General features: G+C 43.9%; 1 protein-coding gene across 3 annotated transcripts in view; it reads left to right on the plus strand.

The window, feature by feature from the left end:
* Positions 1–12,415, plus strand: part of Pde4b (phosphodiesterase 4B) — a 580,180-nt gene that overhangs the window by 472,103 nt on the left and 95,662 nt on the right. For all 3 annotated transcript variants that reach the window (XM_006987174.4, XM_006987175.4, XM_016005678.3), the window contains one exon: positions 5,232–5,281. In XM_006987174.4, coding sequence (XP_006987236.3) covers positions 5,232–5,281 — 50 coding nt within the window. The remainder of the gene's footprint in view (positions 1–5,231; positions 5,282–12,415) is intronic.

Raw genomic sequence — 12,415 nt, forward strand, 5'->3', positions numbered from 1 at the left:
ATAGAACTATACTTCTCCTAAGTTACGGTTTCTTTTATCTTTTGGCTCTTTGCTCTGGATAAAGCAGCCCATTGTCTGCCGGAGCTTTGCCACCCAAAGGGTGAAAATCTTAAAGTTTCTGCTGAGGAGGTTTCCTTGCACCTTAATGAAATGGGGGATCAGGCCTGTATTTCTTGGCTGCAAATTAAAACCTACACTTCCGTTGTCCCAGGAGTTAATTTTGAAAACTGTAGCTTTCATTTGGGGTTGTTAATTCAGAAACATTTCCCCGAAGCACTTGATGGCTTCCAAAAGACCAATGTGATGTTGAGAGTACTCACCACTCAGTAACCGAGATGTCTGCCTCCATCATCCGTCAACAATCACTGATAGGTGTGACAACCAGAGAACCATGTCATCTTTGCATTCGCAATTCTTTAAAGGCATAATTCATTAGAAGGTACATATTCTTTAAAAAACATTAATAACCATCTTCTTTAGTGTATATCTGGAATGTCTTTCAGAGCTTTATATATTTTGGCATGGGGTTTAAATTAGCTGAGAATCATAAAATCTTGAACACTTAGATATGGAAAATACCTAGCCAAATTTCCTCCAAGTAAGTGAGGAAATATATGGGAGCCCCTCATACAAGACCTCACACACTGTAAATCATCAGGAAGTAGTGGCTGCTGCCTGCTTTCCCCAAGTAAGAAAGAAACTGAGGTTGGGTGAGCTGCCAGGGACTACATAAGTGGAAGGTGCCAGCATCAGGACTGGGAGGATTCTTGATTGTACTGCAGCCCAGTTCCCTCTCCACTACACAATTCAGGCTGGAAAGCATAAACTACTGCAGCCAAGTCACCTTCCCCATCCCTGTCAACATCTTCAGAAGCCAGGTAAAGAACTTCCTCCCATTCTTTCATAAGTTAGAAACTGAGGGAAACCTGGCAGCAGAGATTGTCCTCCCCTGAGCCCATCAGTTTTCTGGCTGGCAGTCTCCTGTTTTACCAACAATAATGTGGTTTCTGGAAGCCATCCATTCATTAAAGTGTACTGGGCCTCCTTTTTGGACCACTTATCAAGAGAAGTCATAAAGCCGAATAAGCATGGCCCTTGCTTTTTCTCCTACACAGAGATGTTTATCTGAACCAACAACTTTCAGTAAAGGCCATACTTTCCCAAAATAACTTCCAAGACAAAAGAATTTGCATTATGTGTAATTTCCAAGAAATTACGGAAAGAATTGCATAATATGAGTAGCCAGGCTACTAAGAAAGTAGATATTTCTGACATCTTAAGAAGACCTAGTTCACAGTCTCCTTTCACAAAAGCCTCCCAGAGAACTCTGGAAGATATGCAAGATTCAGAGTCCAGTTGTCCTGTGAACCCATTGGGTATGCAGTGAAATGTGCATCACTCAAATGCCATGCCAGACTGCAGGGCTGTGACTAGGGATGAGACTCAGTCTTTCCCTGCATTCCCTATAATTGTGCTGAAGAGCGAGCGGGGCAGATGGGGGGTGGCATCACAGTATGATGATAATGAAGTGTAGGGAACTACATAGCGTAGGCAGGGGCCACTCATAGCAGAGTGTGTGCAGGACTGCCTGAGCACAGTCCCAAGTGACGCTGATGAGTTAGCCACTGAGCCAGATGTCAACAAAGCCACCACAGCAATATGATAAAGCACGCATCGTGGGCAGCCCAGGAACCAAGACTGCATATGAACAGATGTAAGTCGAGACATCCAGGTAGTGTGTTGGCATCTTCATAATATTTCCTTATCGATGGCCGGTTCAGTCAATAAACAGTCCGCCAGTAGTTTGGGAATTCCTACTGCTTGCCAGGAAGTTGTTGGGTCCTACAAAAGATTCAAAAAGAAAAAGAGGTCAGACAGGATCCTACTGTAAGCAGGTCATGGAGTCCGTGGTGGAGATAATGTTTGCACATATGAATCATCACGTTAGAAAATGAACCTCTGGTATAGACAGAGCACCATGGCATCATGAGGGACCATTTTCAATTAAGAATATAGTTTCATTTTGAAGGAGATTTGTAATCTTCAGAGGTAGGTGATATTTAGTATGGGGAGAGTTTCTCCAACAGAAGAATGGCCTGAGCATCAGCAAGAAAGGAGCAGGATGAGGTCAAAGCAAAAGAAGAAACCAACTTTGGCCTGAGCAAAGTGTACATCAATTTTTCATGCATGTGTTCATCCGGCATTCCCCTCAATAAGTGTCACTGAGTAGTTGGCGTATAAAGACTTTCTCGGGGACTATCCTAGGACCCAGTAGTGAACAAGTCTTCCCTTGCCTACATAAGGTTTACCTTTAATCTAGGGAGTTATATATCAAACCCTAATTATACAGTTTTAATTACAATTGTAGAGTTTGACAAGGGAGAAGTATGAAATACGTGAGAGCACACCGCCAGTCTGTGGTCTGAGATGCACTATCAGACAGAGAGGTGGTCTAGCCCTAATCTAGAGAGGTATGAAGAGGACGGAATGCAAAAGGCTTTGCACGCCGGGCTGAGGAGTTTGGAATCAAATCCTTCAACTTTCCTGCAAAACAAAACAAAAAACAGCCCTTGGTAGTAGCACGAAAGTGCTCAGCAAATGGTATAGAGAAAGGAGCTAGCATTTCCAGTTCAGAAATACTTGGCTTTGAATCCTGCCCGGCCAGTTAGAAATCACTGCGTGTGCTGTAGTGTGTGTCTTCATCTCTTGATCCCTAAAGCAAAATGATAACACTCCCAGGAGAAGAAGCTGAGAAACGGCAAGCACAGTATCCAGCAGAGAATAGCAATCATGGCATGAGGATTTGCCCACCCAGTCACACAGGCTCATCCTGTCGGTCTGTTAGTATGGTGGCTGTGGACTCGGTCCATGGACTTGCAGCTATAGAAAAAGAGCTACATATAAGTTCTTTTATCCCCAGGGGAATGTGATGGCTGGAATAAAAGTCACTACCATGGCTGACCAATAGGCAGAAGCTTCCTCAGCAACAGCCTTGAATGCCTTTCTCCATCACTTAGAATTCAGCCTCTCCCTCAGACCACCTGCCTGTGCATAGGAATGCAAAGAGGACTTTCAAATGCAGATCCCTAGGGCCTGCACTAGACCTATGAAAACTGATTCTTCCGAGATGGGAAAAGTATTTATTAAACACCTCCCCAAATGAGTCTGATGTTCATTTGTGTTACCAGAGCTTGTTAGCATCAAAGCCTGGGCCCAGGGTGAGTAGCATGCTACCCATCCATAACACACCAGTTAAAGAGACAAATGATAATAAAAAGCAGAAAAAGGAGATTTATTCAATGTCACAACACTGGGAAGAGAAATAAAACAGTTCACTCTCACCCTCCTCCCTCATATATACACAAGCCTATCTTCAGGCTCCTCACTGGAATACTAGATTTAAATAGAAGGCAAGAGGTGCCCATAACTAACTAGCTCTAGTCAAGTTGTGGTCCCGCCCATGACTGATCCACAATCATCATCTCAGCTCTGACTCTGTCTTGTAAGGTGGTCTGACCAGTTCTCAGCACTGTGTGGATCTTTTCAGAGAGACAAGCTCACTCTCTGGTTGGCTCAGTCTTCTCTCTCTTCCAGCATGAACCCCCTGAGGAAATTCCAATTTCTTAGGGTCAATTGTCTTAGTACATCTGATAACCAAAAGGAGGGCCACAAGTGTCTCTCTCTAGGGTATCTTCACTAATGTCAGGACAGTTACACCCAGAAATACTTGGCCTAAATCTCTTTCTTGATCATCAGCAACATCCTGTTGTTCCTCAGTTGGGGCAAACTCTTGCTATCAGGTCTACTGAAGGGGCTTCTGTGTGAGACCATCAGTGTCAGCAGCATCTGGAAGCCTGTCAGAAATACAGGCCCATCTGTCTACTGCAGACCTCTGCATGGGACCCAAAGGCAGGGCTGACTGCATTAGAACCCCAGAGGCAAGGCTGACTGCAGACTACTGCATTAGAACCCCAGAGGCAGGACTGACTGCAAGTCACTGCATGGGACTCCGGAGGCAAAACTGACTGCAGACCACTGCAATAGAATCCCAGAGGCAGGGCTGACTGCAGGCCACTGAATAGGACCTTGGAGCAGAGCTGACTGCAGGCCATTGCATGGGACCCCAGAGGCAGGACTGCTTTAGGTCTGTTAAATCAGAATACCAGAAACAGGCTAGAGCAAAATATTCTAATATGCCTTGCAGAGTATTCTGGAATTTGAGATCGCTGCTCTATCCCTTTACAAGGAGACTCCAGCAATATACTGGGAATCTGGGAGAGTGTAACAGAGAAATTCTGAAAATCACCAGAAGGATGATTAGACCTGCAAAGGGCCAGGGAATGTCAGGCAAAGAAAAGAGAGAATCTAGGAAGAAAAGTCTGCATGATGGCACGTTCCTGTAGTTCTAACTCTGAGGGACAGAGACTTGCTGGTCAGTCAGCCTAGCCAGAAAGACAAGTTCCTTCTTCAGTGAGAGACCCTGTCTCAAAAACTAGATGGAGAAGTATTTGGGGAAAACATTTTGACTTCATCTCTGGCCTCCACCCACTCCTACATAAATAGACAAGCACACACGCACACACCTGTGCACACATAGATACACACGCAAACAGAAAGTTGCACTATTAATGGAATAAGTGTTTGTTTGTTTCACTTGCCTCTTGGTGTAAGGATTTGATGAAGAATAAAACCCTCCTTCCTCTGTGAAAAGCCAGTGCCTCTATTAAGAAACCTGGATCACTGCAGCTAGTTACTGTGCGTGGCATTTGGCAAATGATTTGTCCTCTTAAACATCTTAGTTTCCTGAGGTGAAAAAAGTGTGAGTCCTGAACTGAAAACTCTCTAAGAGTTCCTCTGGCTGTGACTTTCTGTCCTCAAAGAATTGGGATTCATGCTGATAAATGGAGTGAGGCCTAAGCAAGTGTCTACTTTTCTGAGAGACTCCCATGATAGAAAACCTGAAGTAGAGGGGCTGCCAAGGGACCTGAGGTAAACAACTTCCTCCCTGGCAAGCTGTAGCATCCTGATGCTGTGCTGAGGGAAATTCCAGGCCATCTGGATGTGAGGGAATTGCAATCACCTACCCACGTTCCTGGAGCCTGCCTTCCGGAGATAGCCTTATGTCACTGGATTACTCACTATGCCCTGGAAATCTCCTCAGGAATCAGGAATCATGGAAGGGTGGGGGGCTTGTCAATGCATACTCAGCCTCCTTTTCTGCTTTTCCACAGGAGGTCGCCAGCTGCTAGTCAGGCTCCAGTCTCCAGAGTCAGCCTGCAAGGTAAGCCAGGAGACATATCTCCATCTTCCCAAGCAATAAATGTGTTCCTTATTCAAAACTACATTTATATGCACACTGTAACTGGGATGCCTCTTGGTGACTTGTTTCAAAGATGTATTTGATCTTTACCCAAAGTGAAGCCAAACTAAAAATACTTCCAAACAATGTGCGTGCCTAGGCCTTTGCAATTCAATGTGTGGTCCTGCTGTTTCCAGGAGAGAAGGGAGAAAACCTATGTCAACAGTGCAACTTGACCTCAGCTTGCTGACCCCAGTGAACTCCAGGAGTGCTAACCTCAAACATTCCCCCACAGGGTGCCTACGTGAGCCCAAGATCCCCAAGGCTCATGAATGGTTTCCCGCCTTGGATCAGCCATAACTACAAGTTGCTCTGCACCCTAGCCAGGTAGTGAAACCAAAGGTGCTTTCCAGGTCACAAAGCATTTCTCTCAGAGGTCATCCATCTTTGCTCCTCTTGTCTTTCAATATTGTGCATCTGCTCTTCTTGTATTGAAATCTGCTGAGAGGAAAGGCTACCATGAAGGAACGCCCTTGTATGTGTATTTGTCACACAGCGCGTGCAACCACTCAGGTGACTGCTTTGAAGTCCATTGAGTTCTGCTCCCTTGAACCCACCTCACTCTTATAGCAGGGGAGTGTAGCAAAGCGCTATGAAAAACTAAGATGCACTCACCATGGTCACCTGACATCTAACAGTGCTAGTCTCCCCCCTCCCCACCCCAATACTCAGCTTCTTCCCCTTTGGATGTTGTACTCTTCTACTATGATGACCCTAAGTATCTCAGACGTGTTATAAATGACTAACTTCTGAACAAAGGAACAAAGACAGTGGACTCCATTTGCTCATTGGCTTCTGAAGTATTTATAGTATATGCTTTTAAAACTTTTAGAAGAAAAAAAAATGGAGAACAAAAAAAATGAAAGAAAGACATGAAGGAAGGTGGATATACACCAGAGCCCTGTGATATGAACTAGAAAGAAGTAAACAGTGTTTTGCCCACAGACTTCAAAACCTCAGCATGCTGATGGGCCACTTCCGTTAGGTATAAAAAGAAACGGAGCAGTGTCTTAGTGTGTGGCTGTGCTGGATGCTGGGAGATCAAAGGAGCTGTTCTGAACCGGCGGCTGTTGTTTCATCTCATTGGCCTACGCATGAGGCATCCTTGCTGGTTTTGTTTGCCAATTCCACCAACATGCTCCTGACACCAGTTTGCGTATTTAGAGTACATTTCCTTTCTCTTGTAATAAATACAGACCTATACCAGGAGGGTATATGGTGCTTATAGGTCTATAAATTAACTCATTAGCTGAAACAATGTTTGAAAGATGCTTTATGATTATTGGCACATTGGCTCCAGCTTGGCAACGGGAGCTTTTCTTAAATGCTTTTGAAACAATGGAGCAAAGAAGCGACAATACCACTTACGGCAATTTGTTTTTGTCTGTCTTTGTGGCAAACTACATCAGTCCTGGGTTTTCTTCGGGAAGAGAGTGTGGTGGTACCAATTATTACATAATTGCTGGTTTCAAAATCTTCTCAACGGTTAACCACAGTTAGGAGAGGAGGGAGGAGACACACATCCCGTGTTTTGTTCTTATTATCAGCTTAAATAAGTCGGGCAGATTTTTCCTGTTATTTTAATATTTATCAGCATATGACAAAGAGGTGTGTTTAAATAGAAGCTCGAAAGTGGAATGAAAAATCCATGGCTCCGAGCAAACAGCATGGTGCACTGGAATGTGCTTTAAAACATTTAAGTTTTCATAAAAAGAAAATCGGGGCATTTATTAAGAAGTGCTGAATTTGAACTGATATATTTTGATAGATATATAAGGTTTATGAAGTACAAGATGATTGCCTGAACACATCCAGCAACAGTGTATTGTGTCAGCAAAGCCTGACTGACTTTGATTGTATGGAAGCAAGTAGGAGAAGCCAGAATTTAGAAGATGGCTCCTCTGCAGCTTCTTCCTCCTCCTCATTCTCCCCTCCCCTTCCTTTTCTCCTCCCTGCCTTTTCTTCCTCCTCTCTTTCCTCCTTCTCTTCCTCTTCTGCTGCTTCTTCATTCATGTCAATGAAATGTGATTCTCTGTAAAAGTGAATTCTCCAAATCCAGGTGAGATTCCCACACGGACTATGATTGTTACTGAACAATTGGAACTCTGGGTGAGGCAATCCCTCGGTCTGAGACCCCTTCCCTCCCACTGTTGGACCAAGGTGATTCTCAGCTCTTGGAGCTCAACAGAAAAGCTCAGTCTTTTTTTATTTTTCATAATTGCTCGAGTTCCGTGCTATGGCAACAATCTAATTGGGGATATGCTCTGATTCCTCAGTGGTGCATCTCTTCCACTGAAACCCAAGCTCCTGAAGGCAGAGGCTGCACCTTTCTCATCTCTTGGAGGTCACAGTGTGGTAAATTATTTCTGCATGGCAGGAACAGGGTAAATGTCAAACTAGCCAGAACTACATACAAGTTAGACTTTATTCAAAGGAATGGTCTCATAAATATCTCTCAATATCTCTCTGTTTTGGAAAAGTATTCACTTCTGTTTTTTTTTTTTCTTTTTTCTCATAAGCTGTATCACTTACTGTGTTGAAATTAGAAGGTATTGGGGTGAAGGTGCAGGTTAGAAAGGGTAATGCCTAAGAAGGTGACATTTTGCCAATGATGTGGGAAAGCCACCCACCATATAATAATGGAGGGATGAGCCCAGAATGAGCAGTTCTGATGCCTGTGCACACAGGTTTGGGAGGTCACAGGAAATCCTCTTGAGTGTGTTGAAAATCCTAAGGCTGAGGTTCATGGGCAGCTCAACTTGTATCACATAATTACTTTCTTTTGAATGCGTGAATTCTTGGCTCTTTCTGTATAGCCTTGAAACAAAAAGGGAAAAATGAATAAAAGAATGAAAAGTCTAAAGCAAGGCAGGAACCCGAGTTCTTTCACCTGGTCACATTCAAAATGGAAGACTGCAAACAAATGAGATAATTGAAAAGATGCTTCCGTTTGTATTCATACATGTGATTATGTGACAGCTGTCCCACTGTCCCCACACCCTCTGTCCTATGCTCTTCCATGCATCTCATCCATGCTTTTGACTATGTCGACAATTAAAGAACCTACTGAGAAAATAAATTACTAAGTGGCCACTGCCTTTGCAGAAAAGTTTTTTTCTACACAAAAGGATCAGAGAAGTATTGCTCTTAGTAACTCTCACTTCTGAGTCACATAAATGACTCTATTTACAACAAGATGTATCATATATAGAATTTTGTAACAGCCAGAGGGATGTGTGAAGTAGGGTGTCCTATGATAATATTTTTTTCTGAAATGTCCCAGTGGCAGTACAAATCGTGAAGATCACCACTTGTAACAGACCTTATTTTTTTTTTTTTTTTTTTTTTTTTTTGGTTTTTTCGAGACAGGGTTTCTCTGTGTAGCTTTGCGCCTTTCCTGGAGCTCACTTGGTAGCCCAGGCTGGCCTCGAACTCACAAAGATCCGCCTGGCTCTGCCTCCCGAGTGCTGGGATTAAAGGCGTGCACCACCACGCCCAGCTCAGACCTTATATTTTTAAAGTAACCCAGAAGTTGATGGATCATCCGAAATGGCAACCAACCATGCTGACGAGATAACGCAGGAACTAACTGCCTGGAGGTCTCCAGGCCAGACTGCTGCAGACACAGCGTCTGTCTCAGCTTGAATGTCTGCAGCATTAACTGTGGTGATTTTCAACAGGAGTCAATTAAAATATATTTCAAGGAAAGAATGTATTTGGAGAAATAGGATGAGGAAGCGTAAGTCTTCCAGTAAAGCGTGAAATGTGCTGACCTCTCCGAGCAACAGCCTTAATTAAGGTTCTTCCCAGGCTCTGGGGAGCCCATGTCTTCTAATAGGCTTCTGGGCCACACTGGAAGGGATGATGCTACCAGCTGATAAAGCGAAGAAGAGGCCTCCTCTCAGGAAACCCATTTCTCCACATGACTCCTCATGTGTCTTCACTTGGTTTTGACTGTTTCTGAGATCTCCATAGATGTGCCAGATGTACATTTTGTTTAAGAAGTAGAGCAGAGGCTCAGTACACTCTGAACCCAAACAACACACGGCAAGTCAAGGCTTTGCTAAACTCCCTGGGTCTAGGATGAGAGAGGGACTGGTGTGGACAGGCAGAGGTCCCTCTGAGGCCTTCTGAGGACAACTATGGCTTGAAAGCCGATCCGATCCATGTCAGATGACTAGAAAAAAAGGTTAGCACAAGCCGAACCTTTGCTTGGTTTCTACATTAAGCAAGAAGCACCAGGCAGGATTACAGCATGAGGGAACAGAAATAAGATCAATCATCGTATCAAAGGTTCTGACCACTCAGGATAAAGGAGATCCTGGAGGAAATCACAAAAAGAAAAGGGGAAAATAAAAATGACAGACATTTTCTTCAGTGTTCAGAACGATGTGTGTGACCTGAATTACTGGGACAATCTGTGTAATTACACACTGTGAATGTGTAAAGAGCCTGCATACAAAATGAAATCGCAGAATAGAACTACACAAGAAAAGCTGGGCAATTCTCAGTATAGTTCCCTAAACAGTTCGAAAGAACCTCCTTTGTCTAAAATAGACATCCTGTAAAAGTTTACCCCAGAACACAAACACTGAGCTGTCTTCATTGATTTGCAATTATTTCATATATGTCTAAAATTAAGTATGGGTAACTACAAAATCATTAGTGTGTCAGCTAAAGTGTGAATGGTTAAAATGTTTCCCTTGAGCAAACACAGCCAAAAATAATGTCTTGCTTATTAATGGCCGCTTTGACTTGTTCAGAATTAATTTCTTCATTTAGCAGGAAAACTTTTTCTCATATTAAATGAGATCTGGGGGACCAGCAGCATCTAGTCCCTCAGTACTTGCAGAAAGAGCCAAGTCCGTTCCTCATGATTCCATATCATGTTTTCGCACTGCTGAGAGACGCCATCCACCCCCTCCCCCTGAAAGCTGGAATCATGCATGTTAGTAAGTATTTCAGTTATGCGATTGACGTCAATGGAGTCATTAAATAGATTGCTGGCCCTCCCAGAGGCAAATCACTGCCAGGGACCTAGATACAGACACTTTTTTTTTCAAAGACAACCATCAGGTTTTGCTATGAGAGAAAACGAAAAGTTTACACTGTAGCCGACCTGTCTCCAAACAGTTTCTTTTTGTTCTTGGCATTTTAGTTCCGGCCTTTCTTTCTCTTTGGTTACAGTAGACTCCAAAAGACACCCAGATATTGTTGCCTAAATGTTTTGTACACAAAAGTATCTCCTGTAATTGAGACCATAGAGGAAGGTACTCCACTTTGAAAAAGGAGTCTCTCCTCTTGCTCTGTTTAGCCCATCTTGACGTTAATTCAGTAGCATACATTGTCTAGGCAAATCACTATTGTCTGCTACTGAGGTTGTGTTTAATGTATGGACCCTTAAACAAAGTTTTCTTCACACACACACACACACACACACACACACACACACACACACACACACACACACACTGCCATTTGCTGCTGCCTCTGCGTGGCTCAAAGCCGCAGCCCTCACCTATGAATCAATCTTTCTGCAGCTGGCACCGTGCTGTGGCATGGAGGCTCTGTAGCAAAGGGTGGAGGAGGCGGCTGGAAAGACAAACTGTTTCTCATGGCTGCCTCATCTGCAGCAAGGCACCCACAGGAGGCTATCCACGTGCCTGTGTCCTCCCAAACCCCAGCTGCTGCCTGCCTCAAGCCTGGTCATGCAGCTTCCAGGTCTGTCAGAGAAAACCCTTCAGGGCACAGCTGCCTCTTCCTGGGAATGCCTCATGGCTCTGTTTACCTGAGCTGCAGTTGGAATGACTGCCAAAGACTCACCCCACACCTGGACTCTTGTACCACCGAGGCTCGGAGCCAGAAAACTGCTTTCACTGTCTCTTCAGATCTGGCTCCCATCCTCTACCATGCAGGCTGTAGAGTCCATTTCTCACTTCAATCCTTGTCCCCCCACTCCATGGACTGTCACCTTCCTTTATTCATTACTAGGGGTGTATAGACATACTAGACAATTGCAACTTTTGGTAACCCCACTTGATTAATCTGGAGACCCAGCGACAATGTCCTTCCTGCCCTGTCCCTTTTTCAGGTCGTTTGGGAGAACACTGTCACCCTCACCCAGTTATCTCTCATCACCCAGGACAGCCAGATTCTTAGTCATTTCTCTAGTCTTCCCTTCTTTCCTGTAGTAAAGGACTTTATTGTCCTGCGCCCAAAACATTATGGTGACCTTCCAAAGTGGTTTGGTTTGTCTACAGTCTTTGCCCATTTGAACCCAGCCTTCTTTCTGGGTTCTACAATGCTTCTTCTAAACCCAGTTATAGGTTGTTTTATTGTTATTTCATCTTGTTTTGGGGTGGTGTGTATGTGTGTGTGAGTGTGTGTATGTGTGTGTATGTGTGTGAGTGCATGTGTCTGTGTGTATGTGTGCATGTGTGTTCTTTGGCTGTTTTCCTGATTTGGGTCTTCTTGGTCCTTGAGATCCAGGCTTCTTACCAGGCTTGTTGGCCCTCAGAACTCTGCTCCCAATTCCTTCTCTGTCCTGGTCTTATTCATTGCCTCCCTCCTACCTTGCTTGGTTGTGTGAGCTAAATATGCCAGCCTCCTGCCTCCTGACTTTCCACACTGACTCTTCTCCCGAGTCTGCCATATGTTTTCTGCTTCTTGGATTTTGGAGTGATGATTCAAATCAACGTGTAGCTTTGTCCTAAGGCCTAGTGTATAGTATGTGTTTAGAAAAACACCACATAATTTATCCATCTCCATCTGGAACATGCATCTTTATCCTTTAAGATCCTGCTTATCTGTCATTTTCAGAGTGTACCCCTCTCAGGTCCTGTTCAGTTATTGTCTCAAAAACTCTTAATTAGTATCTCAAAGTCTCAGAATAGTGCTTGAAATATCTTGTTTTCTTCCCTACTAAACCATGAGCATCTCAAATTTATATATTAATCCTCTTGTTTTATGCTCCCAACTAAGAATGTAAAACATAACAGATGCCCAATAAATGTCTATGGAATGAAAAAAAAAAATAGCAGTGAATGATTGCCCAAG

The sequence above is a fragment of the Peromyscus maniculatus genome, chromosome 2, assembly GCF_049852395.1.
Source record: "Peromyscus maniculatus bairdii isolate BWxNUB_F1_BW_parent chromosome 2, HU_Pman_BW_mat_3.1, whole genome shotgun sequence".
Lineage (NCBI taxonomy): Eukaryota > Metazoa > Chordata > Mammalia > Rodentia > Cricetidae > Peromyscus > Peromyscus maniculatus.